The 13,980-nt window shown below is 48.8% G+C and overlaps 5 protein-coding genes across 5 annotated transcripts; 3 read left to right on the forward strand and 2 right to left on the reverse strand.

The window, feature by feature from the left end:
* Window positions 1–175: 175 nt before the first annotated feature.
* BDV27DRAFT_140520 (RTA1 domain-containing protein) lies at window positions 176–1,170 on the forward strand (the record flags this gene model as incomplete). Its single annotated transcript, XM_032069672.1, has 3 exons — window positions 176–323; window positions 374–622; window positions 704–1,170. 3 exons carry the CDS (start codon window positions 176–178, stop codon window positions 1,168–1,170), a joined length of 864 nt encoding a protein of 287 aa, XP_031933412.1.
* A 294-nt stretch (window positions 1,171–1,464) lies between these two features.
* BDV27DRAFT_152217 (HET domain-containing protein) lies at window positions 1,465–3,490 on the forward strand (the record flags this gene model as incomplete). The annotated part of the gene is made up of 2 exons (XM_032071518.1): window positions 1,465–1,879; window positions 1,932–3,490. 2 exons carry the CDS (start codon window positions 1,465–1,467, stop codon window positions 3,488–3,490), a joined length of 1,974 nt encoding a protein of 657 aa, XP_031933413.1.
* A 1,468-nt stretch (window positions 3,491–4,958) lies between these two features.
* Window positions 4,959–7,146, forward strand: BDV27DRAFT_170044 (peroxisomal copper amine oxidase; the record flags this gene model as incomplete). The annotated part of the gene is made up of 2 exons (XM_032075195.1): window positions 4,959–5,067; window positions 5,121–7,146. 2 exons carry the CDS (start codon window positions 4,959–4,961, stop codon window positions 7,112–7,114), a joined length of 2,103 nt encoding a protein of 700 aa, XP_031933414.1. The 3' UTR covers window positions 7,115–7,146.
* Window positions 7,147–7,712: 566 nt separating this feature from the next.
* BDV27DRAFT_140523 (ankyrin repeat domain-containing protein) lies at window positions 7,713–8,660 on the reverse strand (the record flags this gene model as incomplete). The annotated part of the gene is made up of 1 exon (XM_032069673.1): window positions 7,713–8,660. One exon carries the CDS (start codon window positions 8,658–8,660, stop codon window positions 7,713–7,715), a length of 948 nt encoding a protein of 315 aa, XP_031933415.1.
* Window positions 8,661–10,286: 1,626 nt separating this feature from the next.
* Window positions 10,287–12,447, reverse strand: BDV27DRAFT_152220 (POT family-domain-containing protein; the record flags this gene model as incomplete). The annotated part of the gene is made up of 4 exons (XM_032071519.1): window positions 10,287–11,338; window positions 11,402–11,542; window positions 11,596–12,186; window positions 12,435–12,447. The coding sequence occupies 4 exons, from the start codon at window positions 12,445–12,447 to the stop codon at window positions 10,287–10,289; spliced, it is 1,797 nt and encodes a 598-aa protein (XP_031933416.1).
* Window positions 12,448–13,980: the final 1,533 nt, after the last annotated feature.

Here is a 13,980-nt window from a genome sequence, read left to right on the forward strand (position 1 = left end):
TTTGTCCCCGTCACTTTATTACAACGAAGATCCGATGCCTTCTGGGTTCTACTTAAGGTGTCCCTTCCCCCCTTCTGGGTGCTGGGACATTGCCAGACAGAAAGTGTGCCGCCAAAGACCACCACGCTACTGGTCTATTTGAATCTTTCGTGCTGTGAGATAATATACCTCGAAAATGGAGTTCACATTTTACTACTATACACCGTCTGGTGCCGCTGGCGGCATCTTCGTCGCACTCTTCGCCCTCAGCACCCTTCTTCACCTTTATCAGCTACTCCGCACACGGACATGGTTCATGATCCCTTTTGCCATTGGTGGAATCCGTAAGTCGTGACCCCAAGCTGCAGGCAGAGCTTTACTAAATGATCCCTAGTTGAAACAATTGGATATGTCGGCCGTGTATTGTCAACGAACGAAGCTCCCCACTACACCAAGGGCCCCTATATCATGCAGAGCGCCCTTATCCTGATCGCACCAGCTTTTCTCGCCGCTAGTATCTACATGACCCTGGGACGCATCATTACGATGCTTCAGGCAGAGCAATATTCAGTCATTCCTCTCCGCTGGTTGACAAAGATCTTCGTGGCTGGTGATGTGCTATCCTTCTTGATGCAAGCGTCTGGTACGTTGACACCGGGACCGTCCCTCGGCCGTATATAAACATTGCCTCGCCCCGTTTAGAACTAAAGCTAATGACATACAGGTGCCGGTCTTATGGTCTCAGCAGATAATCCTAGTACTGGTGAGCACGTCATCATCGGTGGTTTATTCGTGCAGATTATCTTCTTCGGCTTTTTCGTGATCACGGCTATCGTCTTTGAGCTGCGCATGGCGAAGAAACACATTGGCGCATCTCCTGAAGCAGGCCGCATCTGGCGCCGACACATGATTGCACTCTATGTGACCAGTGTTTTGATCTTGGTGCGGTCGGTGGTACGTGTCGTGGAGTATCTGGATGGCTATGATGGCTTCCTTATGAAACATGAAGTCTTCATCTACGTCTTCGACGCTTTACTGATGTTTGCTGCTATGGTGGTCCTCAACTACGTTCACCCCAGTCAAATCAACTGTCTTTTGGATCGGGGCGAGCGGTATTTTGAGAACTTCGTTGTGACTCGCAAATATGGGCCTAGTGCCATCCACGAAATGGAGGTCGACAGCCAGGCGTAAGGAATAGAGGATCCTGTATTTGTTTAATGATGCATATCGTTTTAGCATTTTTTTATGTTATGATTTAGTTTTTGTATATAGTTGATATCAAAGTGGAATCTCAGCCTCAATCTCAGCCTCAGCTACGTTGCACCCGTGCGGGGTCGATTTATGATCGGCCAACGAGCCCCATGTCGACTGATAAGCAGGGAAACAATTGGATTTTGACGGCTGCGACAAAGGGAAGGCGGATTTTTCGAACCACCGAACTTTTACTTCAATTCTATCTTTCTGGGTCAGCTGGATCCGATCACAATGACTCTATGTGAACTATGTCAAAGTATCCCTGTAGAAGACCTTCCCGCGTTCCCTAGCTTAGACGACCTTTTCAACACTGGGCGATATGTATTCATAAGGCTAGGCAAGGACGACGAACGACGGCCACCGGATACCCTGGGCTTCGCTCACCATCCGAATATAGACAGTCTGAGACGGTCATCAGCAGGGGGGTGTGAGCTGTGCCATATTTTGGAGGTCCAGGTGGATGAAGCAATTCTAGAAATAGAGGTATATGAGAAGAAAAAGGGCATATCAGTATCAAGCCGCTTTGGTTTGTGGTTGACCAGGCGCATGCACGGCGGGGATGGCTTTGTCGTGCTCACCCCAACTGATACGACCCGGGGGAGCTACGTCCTGATGTTAGCTGCGATGGTCTTTTGTTGTGACGAAGGTGTAGCCAAGCTCCATATACGAAACTTGGCGGTTTCGCTAATGTGGCCTAGGCGATCCTCTTGCCAGCGTGTTCCGGGGCCGCCTGCCCAAGGATACTTTGGATACCGCAGCTTGTGATCGTTTCGCCGCGTGGGTCGTTGACTGCAACAACCAACATAGTTCGTGTGCTGCACCTCTAAGGTCCCTTCCAACTAGGCTCATAGACGTGGGGTCTGAGGTCTCGGGAAACTTGGTCAAGCTCGTCGAGGTGGGGGAAGAGAGTCACGGATATTATGTGACACTTAGCTACTGTTGGGGTGGGGACAGGGCTTTCGCAACAACACGCTCAAACGTCGAGTCCCAGAAGAAAGGAATATGCCTCCATGACCTCCCACGGACATATCAAGATGCGATACGAATGACTCGAGCTCTCCAAGTTCAATACCTGTGGATCGACCGCCTCTGCATTTATCAAGACGACTCCCAAGACTGGGAGAGAGAATCTACCAACATGGGGTCAATCTACGCGAATGCCTACCTATGCATATCAGCAACCTCGGCCACGAGCAGCACAGAGGGACTTGTGCCCCTGAGGACGTCCAGGCCCAGCGTACGTCTTCCCCACATGAACAACAACTGCCGAGGGTACATAGATGCCTGCTTACTTCCAAGTCAATTTGAATTTTATAAAAGGGACTTCTTAAACCTTGATAATGAGCCCCTCTCTAGAAGGGCATGGGCTTTTCAGGAACGCCTATTCTCTCGCCGGAGTTTGCTGTTTGCGAGCGACAAGGTGTATTTTGTGTGTGAAAGGGGGTTCATCTCAGAAGATGGCATCGAGTTGATCGACGAACACCGAGACAATTATAGGGACAGGCATCCCTATAGATCGATCACGGACTTGGGTAAATATGGTCCGCTAACGCCCGATACTGCGCGCTTTCTCTGGTACGACCTAGTAAGGCTGTATAGTCGACGCAGCATGACATATCCTTCTGACAAATTACCCGCCATGTCCGGCATCGCAAAAGAGTACGCCAAGGTTCTCGGCAACGCTTATGTAGCTGGGCTTTGGCGGGAGTTCTTGGTGGACGAACTAGCCTGGCTTCCTTGGGAACAGTGTACGGCGGCCAGCGAGTACCGCGCGCCATCCTGGTCATGGGCGTCTGTTGATGGCCCTGTCGGTAGGCCTTTTGATGCAATCGAGCCTATAGCGTCAGTACTCGATGTCAAAATTGAGGTAAATGGTGAAAACCCCTATGGACGAGTAAGAAGCGGTTGGGTCAAAGTTGAGGCGCCTCTTCTTCCTCTCGTCCTAGCGGATAACAATTCCGGGAGCTTACAGCTTAAGACAGTACACGGAGCGAACGAAGGTTTTCCAGTGCGGTTTGACACTATGGGCACCAAGAGCCCTGATTTGGTCCTGATGATTAAGACCAGGAGACTTTTTAGCTTGGTTCTTAACATCTACGTTAAGAATTTGGGGGAATGTCGGTACTTCTCTCTCATTGTAACCCCTGCAAGTGATGTCAATGAGACATGGAAGAGAATTGGCGCCTTTTTCGCAAAGGGGTCCCAAATTGGGCCTCGTGATACTCTGACGCGGAAGTCGACAATAACGTTGATTTGATTTAAATCTGTCCCCGTCAAGGGTCTAGGGTTGCTTTTAGTAACCAGCAATATGAGATTCAAAAGAGCTCCGATGACGTCCTACCTACTTAATATACCAACCATTTTAGGACGCTAGCAATGTATATACGACCGGTGTGTTGGGAAAGGAGGGCTCCCTGCAGGCAAAGTTGCACACCTCTCTCATCTTGCTCATTAATCCGTATACTCGGTTTCCTTTGCGTGTTCCCCTTTGTTCATGTCTTTCTTTGCTTCATGATAATTTTCCCTTATATTGATGAGGCCATCGTTGAAAGACGAATTCGAATAAAGCCAACGAACATTAATAATTACACAGATTTTAAAGAGAGATGCAGGGCTGCACTTGCTCACTTACGGTGGAATGCCACCGTTAATATACTACGTCAATCAATCTTTACCCTAAGAACCCAGCTCTATATCCTCGGATTCCGCGGATTGCTTCGCCATATCACCTTTGAAGAGTTCCAACAGATCATTTCATCACTCAGAATCAGTTCCAGACCACATCTAACAGCCACAGTGATGAACAAACGCCGTAGTGGCAAGCTATCTCGGTTGAATGTCAGAGCTCAAAGCAAACCGACCAATCGCGTCGAATTGCGCCAACGTCTCCACCTTAGCCCTCGATTACCCGCCGCGCCAAGTTGGTTCGTTCGGCTGGACTTGCTATACCAGGCATAGCACAACGGAGGTGCTTTTACTTAATCGTTAGAGAATGTCCACATGGCACGATCATTGTGGATCATTCCGGCTCCGAATTGCGGGGGGTCTTTTGGGAATGGTTGCCTTCGTGCATTGTGCCTACGTCCACAGCCGCCCTTTTCGGGTCCTGCAGGAACCAGGATTTTGTGCTTATATACCTACAAATGATACATAGGAAGTAGCAAAGTATGGATAATAAGTTGCCTGCGATACGGAGTAGGGGTATAACAGAGGGCAGTTGTTCAAAGATAAGGCTAGAGCAAATGCGCCAAGATTTAGCCAGTCTCCTCGAGCTTCTCCTAAGGAGCATTGATCAACAAAAGAATGCATGCCCCACAAAATAAAATCCAGGATGCCATGGGCATCTCTAGCCAAGAAGTTAGACCTTCCCTATCCAGGGTTTCTATCATTCGGCTTCCGGTATGTGGATTGGGAAATCCACCATGATTGGTCGCCGCACAAGGCACAGCCTAGAATTCTAAACGTAACACTAGAGGATGCTTAATGAACTTCGACTAGAATTCGGTAGCCGCCGGTGCCACCATGCCGATATTAGTCACTGGGCCTACCTTGTTCAGTCATTGGGACTTGAACTTCCGTATAGGGAAGCTTCGCGCGATTGAAGGAACGTCTCCCTTGGCTTTTGAAGCTATATAAAGGCCTTTTGCCCGCTGTCCCACAAAATTCCTTTAGTATGGCCATCGCAGTCAATTACTACCACCTTGTTCATCCAAACTAGCTACACCATGGCTCCAGACACAACATCAATTCCAGGTTACACGATCTTTCGTGAGGGAGATTACGACAGTGCTGCAGCCGCCGCAGTGACACCACAAGGAATTCCTCACCCTCTTGGTAAGCTTATCATGGGACACCAGAATAGGAAATGGGTATTAATTGTATCATAGATCAGCTTTCGATTGCCGAGATCCCAGTGGCGGCAGCATTGTTCCGCGAATATGCCAGTCCGAAGCAACTGAAGTTCAACTGCATCACTCTTCGTGAGCCTAAGAAGCAAGAGTATACCGCATTCAAACAAGGTAAAGCGCCACGTCCCGACCGTCGCGCATTCGCTATTATCATTGACCGGAGGTCCGGCAAGATCGCCGAGGCCGTCGCCAACTTGACCAAGTCGAAGGTAGAAGAGTGGAAGGACGTCGACGATGTCATGCCAACTCTCACCCTTGAAGACCTGGATATCCTGGAGGGCCTTGCGCGCAAAGACTCTCGTGTCATCAAAGCATGCCAGGACATCGGAATCACCGACATGTCGAAGGTGTACATCGACGCCTGGGCGATCGGAATTGACGAGCGATGGGGCTTTGAGCGTCGTCTCCAGCAAGGTCTGGCATACTACCGGAACTCCGAGTTTGATAACCAGTACGCCCATCCTCTGGACTTCTCGATTGTGGCCGATACCGAGCGAGAGGAGATCCTCAGTGTGGATATCCGCTATGTGAATGGAGAGCGCACCGCTATGCCCGTTACCGAGCACAACTACCTGCCCCAGTTTATTGGCGACAAGTACAACCATGACCGACTGAAACCTATCGATATCACCCAACCGCAAGGAGTCTCGTTCCAGATGAAGGGTAATGAGCTTTCCTGGGCCGGCTACAAGATGCACATCGGGTTCAACTACCGAGAGGGTATCGTCATCTCAGACGTCCGCGCACATGATCCTTACCAAGACCGCGAGCGTACTTTGTTTAACCGGATCAGTGTGGTCGAAATGGTGGTGCCGTATGGTTGCCCCGAGAAGCCACACCACAAGAAGCATGCGTTTGATGTGGGTGAATACGGAAGTGGTTTCATGAGCAACTCATTGAAGCTTGGCTGTGATTGCAAGGGTGCGATTCACTACCTGGACGGAGTGATGGCCCTTGCAAGTGGTGAGGCAGCAGTGGTCAAGAATGCCATCTGTATTCATGAGGAGGATAATGGCCTTCTGTATAAACACACAGACTTTCGAGACGGCACAGTGATCTCCGCCCGCGATCGAAAACTCATTATCTCGCAAATCATCACTGCCGCCAACTATGACTACGGATTCTACCATATCTTCTCTCTTGACGGTACCTACAAGCTGGAACTCAAGCTGACCGGCATGTTGAACACCTATCCCTTGCACTCCACCGAACAGGCTGCACCGTACGGAACCGAGGTGGCTCCTCAAATTACTGCTCATAACCATCAGCACCTTTTCTCTCTGCGTATTGATCCCGAGGTAGACGGCCAAAACAACTCCGTTGTTCAAAATGACGCTGTTGCATCAGACTTCCCAGTGGGCTCACCAGAGAACTTCTACGGTAATGCATTCTACAGCAAGAAAACACCATTGCGCACATCCCTGGAAGGTGCTGCTGAGTACTGCTACGAAACCAACCGAACCTGGGATATCATCAATCCGAACTCCATTAACCCATCTTCTAAGAAGCCTGTTGGATTCAAGATCATCAACACGTCATGCCCTCCCATGTTAGCGAAACCGGGCGGTGTCGTCCACACACGCGCAGCATTCGCACGAAAACCTCTATGGGTACTTCCCTACAAGGATTACGAATTATTCCCTGCCGGGAACTACGTCTGCCAGTCGACCGGCCAGGAAAACCACCCTCATAACGAGACCATTCTCGACTGGTCGAACCGGAATGAGTCTATCGAGAACACAGATATTGTCTGTTACCTCCAATTTGGCCTGACCCATTTCCCGCGGACTGAGGATTTCCCCATCATGCCAGCCGAGCCTGTCAGCATCATGCTCCGCGCTTCGAATTTCTTCGTAAAGAATCCAGGTCTTTGGGTCCCTCCTTCTTCAGTATGCGTCGATACCATGTCACGCAACGCCTTCTCTACTTCATGCTGTGCGGGCAGCAAGCCAGGAGATTCTTCGCGGTTGTAGGTTGCCGAGGCTCATGTTACGCACGATGTAGTATACCAGCGAGAATGATGTGTAAAAGCAATTATGATATCTAATCTTACATGAGCATCAATGATATTATTTTTTTCTACTAAACTTTATCTTTAATTTTCATGCTTTGCTCTCTGTATCCGATGTAGTCCGCCTTGGTAGTAGAGGAGCGTACATGACATAAGCATAAACAGCTCTAAACAACAAATTCGCCATAGGAGTGACCTACTTCTCATTAATTGGCTGGGTCCGCTGATTATCTCATTTTGATTAGGGTTTGGAATGTAAGGCTGGTGAAATGATAGGAAACAATTTTTTTGTGTATTTTTTTTTTAAGTTTTATATAACACCAACTCCGTATTAAACATTAACGACAGTAGACCCAAACGCAAACAAGAACTTCCCTCCACAAGCATTACATTTTTTCTTTTGTTATTCTTTTTTCCCTTTTGTTTTCGCTTTTCTTCTTCTTCTTCTTCTTTTTTTTTTTTTTTTTTCCCTCGCTTTGTGACTCGTCCCCCTCGCGTTTCGGTTCACAACTTCATACAAGCATTCCCACAAACCAGACTATCAGCCAGAAGAAAATCGATCAGACTGGTGTCCAGTTATGGGTCTTCTTGACAGGGCGTTCCGGATCATCAATCCACTTCAACTCATAGACATTATAATTGATCAACATGACCTCAATCTTCCCTTTCTCCTCATTAATCAAGAAAGTATCAACACCATCCAGCACCTGCAGATAATTCTCATAATCATGATACTCCCAACGCTCGGTGACCCACTGACCCTTAGGAGCAATATGGGTACCAGTGATATTGTACTGAGTGGTAGGCAAGACACTATTTAGCAATCTAGCAGATTCCTCGATACCCGGATGACCCTGCAAGGTTCGATCGAAGGTTCCACAGAACGCCATCTTCAGTTTCTTGGAGTAATTCCGTTGAATATCCTTCGGGATGTCACCGATATACCGAAGGAGGATATGCTCCCAGTACACCTCTGAAACGGTCCGATCAGTATCCGGTTTCAGGTTTCCCGAGAGAAGCTGCTCCAACACCGACTGGGGAGGCTTGCTGGCCTCATCCTCGATGTTATTCGACATCTTCGCGAACTGAGCCTTCAGCCATTCCGCTCCCTTGGGCAGACGGGGGTCAGTGATGATCATGTCCGGGTAGGCATCGACAAGCCAATTGGCGATATCCATATGCCCTTTATCAAGGGTAAGCTTGATAATAGTGTAGCTGTTACTGTCCCGGAGGTTGACATTTGCGCCTCGCTCGCACAGCAACTGTACAGCTTCGAGTTTGCCAGAGACGGCGGCCACGATCACCGGAGTATACTTGTCATGTTTCTCGCATTGCTCGTCAATCTTGTTGGGATCCTTATCCAGGATCTCCTTGATCTTGGCGAGGTCACCCTTTTGGGCGGCAGCGAAGAGCGGACCACAGCTGCTAAAGTCCGGGTCGCTGGCCTTGCCGGTTTGGGCGGGCTGGGTGACGTAGGTTGGGCCGTTCTTGTTCACAGCGGAAGGCATGATGGAGAGCAGATTTGAAACTGTTGTTCTTGATTGAGATTGATATTGAGTAAGAATGCTTGAGAGCCTGTTGATTGAGATGATAGAGAGGCAATTGGGCCGTGATGTTGGCTCCTTAAATATTTCAGCATCCTCCTCAACTTCCTACGGGATGGAGATTCACTTTCTCGATGCGATCATCATTGACATTAGAGACAATGTCTTCCAATACGACATGCAACGGTGTCGGTAGGGGCTCCAGATAGCGAAGTTGATGTAATTGATGCTGGATGAGGAGCCCTCTGCCATGTTCGTAGCATCGGGTCTGGGTGGATAAAGAGCAATAACCATGAATTCGCGGTTACATTTGTTCTCGATTTCGGATGCCTTCAGAAGTCTTAAACATTTCCAGAGCGAGCCATTGCCATTACCGTCGGAATATTGCTCTAGAATCGGTATTCCTAGAATCTTGCTGTGTCACAGGCAGTGACATAAGGTGTCTGGACTGGCAGAAGTGGAGCAGATGGCAGCTCATCCCCGATCTAGGCTCTCTAAGAAGTCAGGTTTGAGCAAAGAGTTACAGATCAAGTTATCAACATGTGACGAAGTGGCACATATCACATCGTCTCTTTCTATGGTACTCATGGTGACTGGTTCGGCTCAGTTGTCCGTCCGAGTGACAGCTGTCTATATCCGTGCCATCTGTAGTATGTCTTCCGGAAATAGGCTCCCAGCTCACAGACTACTGGTATAGACCTGGCGTCATGATACACATGCCTATGGTACAGTCCTGCAGGAGATTGGCAATGGCTTTCCGCTTTGGGTATGTTTCGCTGCGAACGTAGACGAAAGTAATGTCATGGTGAAGTCTGGAATGCCATCTTGCTTGCCAGGCAGGTTCTCCGTGTGCTCTAGATCAGGCGTGACATACTCTACCTACCCATACCCTTCCCTTGAGCTGTCCTGCATGGCACAGCCGCAGTAGTGGCCAGTGGAGACGAGATTGGAGATAGAGGTTAGCGTTGCATCTCAACATCAACTTCCGTCTCTAAGTATGCGCACGGCGTGGCCGGATAGGCCTCTACATGCTCATGACGATGTAGGACTTACCTTTGGCAATGCGGGCGTTAGCCATCGTTCCCGAAGCAAGAGTCAACTGGGGCACTGCATAACCAAGTGGCAAAGAGAGAGGAAGGCTCCAGGAGCTTGACGTGGTTGCATTGACGGATGCAGTTCCATCTAGTCTGGATTACATTCGTGCCAGTGTCATTGGGATTGGACTTGCCCCGTATCTTCAGCATGGCTGTTGCAATGTCTTTCGCCCCAGATGAGACTGCTTCCCTCACAACTGATGTCACTCCAGGAAACTTACCTTGACCACAAGATCAAGAGTAGGCATTAAGCCACTTCCCATTACGGTCTTTCCGGGTCGAGAACTGGAAAGCTTACATAGAATAGAATCCGAGTAATGTAGAGTTTACCCGTAAATAGCCCTAGCTTGGGTAGCTGGGAAGTACATACCAATGCCGTATGATGCAGACTTTATCCTATGTGTATATCGTAATGGAGTTGAGTACCTAGTAAAGATCATAAGGAAAAGCCCTCGTAAAGGAGCTTACCACAATTAAGAAAACAAAGGTCATCACCCTAATTCTTCTCCTTCTCCGACAGAATCTCCTGTTGACTATCCGAATCCTCCCTCAAGAATGTTTCCTTGTCCAGATCCCGGTACATCCAATAAAACACTCCCGCAAGAAGCACTCCTGGGATAGCAGTCCCGACAAACGGCCAAATCAGATGTGGATCCGCCAACGCCGGAACAACAGCCTGACTGATTGCGGACGAGAGGGCAGACATGAAAAGGAAGAGAGCGACAACCAACGCGCGCATGCTCTTCGGAGACCGCGAAAAAGACAGTTCGTATCCGCTGACGACGGCAAAGAGCTCCGACAGGGCCTGGAGAACGTACATTGGAATCTGGGCCCAGACGGAGAGCGGAGAGACGCCGTTGCCGATGTCACATTCCGTCGCGTGGTAGCCGCAAGGTGAGGTTTCGTAGACGCGCCATTGGAGGATGGCGCCGATGACACAACTTAGGGCAGCGAGGACAAAACCGACGGTAATGCGTTTGATGGGGCCGAATTCGATTCGGTGCTTACGAAGTAAGGGATAGAGACCGTAGTTGAGGATCGGCGATGCGATGATGATTGTTAGAGGGTTAAAGTTGCTGACGAGGTCATTTGGTGCGCCTTTAGTTGTCATTGATCCGGCTTGGGAATTGGTGATACTTCCGATGCCTCCGTTGTTGAGCCAATAGAGGGGGTAGAACAGGAAGATCTGGCAGGCTACCAGGGTACGTCGGACGTCGTCCACGAACCCGTCGTTCCAGCTGATCGGCTTCCCCTTGTATGATGCTATACCCTTCCGTGCAAGCTCCGATGGCTTAACTGAGTCAAAATACGCCACTGATCCGAACTTCCGGAACCCGTTTTGTCGGATGGCTAGTTTGATGACACGCAGGGTGTCTCCGAGAATGTTGCCTTGTGGGGGTGTTTTGATCGTCTTCTTGTATACTAAGGCTAGGATAATCGGCATCAAGAAGTAGATAATGCCGGGGAGGAGGAATGCCAGCCAATATCCAACACGCTTCGCGGCGTAGCTAGTCGCCAGTCCGAAGAAAGCACCCACGTTGATCAGAGCTGCAAGGTTGACGACAAAGTTAGGCATTATTTGACATGTAGAATAGCTTGATACAGGCATACCGTAGAATGTAAGTGTAAGTCGTTGGATAGTGGTCTCAGGATCGACAATGACTCGTTCTCCGGACTTGAGCGTCTTAATGTAAGGATGCTTAAAAGTGACCTGTTCCATGACGGTCGGGGAGATATTAGGTTTGAATATACCTAGATACGTGTCAGATCTCGGTGAATATAAAGACGGGGTCTTGTATCCATACCAGCTCCGAAGGCGAGAATCAGCAAACTGACAATGAACGGAGCCATGCCATGGCCAGCCTGTAATATGCTCGGAATTGCACCGACAACCATGATAATATGCGAAACACCGCAAATGACCACACCGATACAGATTGTCTTATATCGACCCAGCCTCGTATCCGCTAGCCAGCCGCCAAAGATGGGAATGCAGTACGCGAGGAACTTGAACAGCAGCGTCAGTGCGGACGAGACTTGCAATCCCTGTCCTAGTGCTCCTGCAGGCTTCTCCGATCCTGGCGCCGATGCTCCCGCTCCATTCCCACCGGGGGGCAGAGGATATTGAATGAAATTCTGAAATACCCAGCTGCAGCCATAATAGGAGGCACGCTCTGCAAACTCAACGGTGCATAGCCAATATCCAGATCCTGATACCGGGCCGGCGACTTTGCGTAGGGTATTCAATTCCTCCTTGGTGGGTGCTTGGCCTAGATACTGGTCGCCATCGTAGACGGGCTCGGTCGCGGATGAAGAGGCCTTTTCTTCGTCTGATACGGTGAATGTAGCTTTCCTGTCTCCACCGGATAAATTCGATTCTATGAAGTCGTGAGGAGCTAATGGAAGGTTAATTCAGATTCTCTGGGACAGGTGACGCTAGGGAATTTTTGTCACTAACCCATGATTTAACGCGCCAGATAGTCACAATGCTGGACTATCTCCAAACTTCGTTTCCCAAGATGAGTACGTAGATGGCACCGTAGAACTATATAGTATTGCCAACACGGCACGTAACAGTAGGGGAGATGCATATATGCATCCCCAGCTCTAAGAAACAACGGGGGGATCTAAATGTAACCCTAACAGTGGTATGCCATTATGGTGTCAATGATGTGATTGGCAATGTGGTTTTGACCTGCTACTATTGGCATATTGCCCTATAAACTAGGCAATTACAGTAATAAATCACGAAAGAGGCGCATCGAATGGCTCCTAGCTGCATCCTTGTCTTGGCTTGGCGTCGCACGACCTCACTGTCTCTCGGCGGGACAAGCGCGATGGCGACATGAGTCCGACAGATGATGTCAGACACGTCCCGCTGTCACGCAAAATGAGACAAAGAGCACAATGCCAAATTCTCCGAAATGACAGAGAGAAGCATCTTAGAAAATAATTTGGAATGAGGCCGGCGATTGAACTTGTCGAGCCTCGTGCAAGATCAACGGCCAGGAAGGCTATCCGAGATTATCTAGACACTACATGGGAAACAAATGATAACCAAAAAACCCTTGATAAGGTTTCACGATAAAGCAAACCTAAATCACACGTGGAATGGCGACGATCATTTGGTCTACAGTAGAGCACACCGGTCACTCCGCAACAACGGGCTGTAGCGTCTGGGATTGCTATGGCGATACTGAATGTTCAATAGTTCCGTTCCTATACTTAAATAAAATCAGTGCAAGGATTCGAAAATTGATAAAATTCATACATTTCTCTATTATGTCTGACTTCTGGAAACACAGATGGGAAAAGTTCGCTTGGAGATATATGTAAATATATAATAGACTGGAGAATCAAGTCTAGACACTGTGATCCTCCAGATATAGGAATCTGGCAGCCTGGCACGGCTAGATATGCTTCTTGCTGATGAAGAAAACCGTTGCGGCAGATGTTGCAGAGTGACTATTATAGTTTACTGTACTGATGCCACGCGTGACTCGCTTCATAAAGGAGCAAAGTGTAATAGTTGTGTTTTCCTTAAGAGCGCAAAGGAACAACTCTACCGTACAACTGTCTATTGGTTAATGCATCGGTGTCGCGTGGGCATCGACCGGGAGATCGAGGACTTGCTAGTACTTGATCATGGCAAAGGCGCCCGCATCTGGGTTGGCCAGCCTATTTTACAGCTAGCGAGGTGTTACAGAACCAAACCACTTCTAAACTGAGATTCTAATTTGACAAAATATAGGCAAAGTAGGGTCATGGAGAATTATTTCCGACTAAAGCGTCGGTATTGCTCCATGTTTTAATCTTTTCGTCTTGAGTTGCCGGACAAGACCTTCAGGCCAGAGAAGTGAAACGGGGCCAACGTGGGTATGCAGAGAAACCATTCCGGTGTGATACAGCAGGATTAGGGTGGATATTCCTTATCGACCTATTCCTGGTGTGCAAGGATTAATGAAACCGTCGTGCCTTGTTCGTCTGTTAATCAAATGGCGGACAAAGAAGCCCTCGCCCAGCTCCAGAGCCGAGCTGCAGAGATGTGCACGTACAGTTGCCTTCTCATAATGAGGAGATCGGACTTTTGGTAAGTGATGCAGCTGCAACAAGCTGGGACAGGGTATCAAGGTGCCGGGGGACTTTTTCTAAGTCGTCATTATTTCTTTGGTAACAGGCACTATATGTAT

This window comes from Aspergillus caelatus (genome assembly GCF_009193585.1).
Source record: "Aspergillus caelatus strain CBS 763.97 unplaced genomic scaffold BDV27scaffold_4, whole genome shotgun sequence".
Classification (NCBI taxonomy): Eukaryota; Fungi; Ascomycota; class Eurotiomycetes; order Eurotiales; family Aspergillaceae; genus Aspergillus; species Aspergillus caelatus.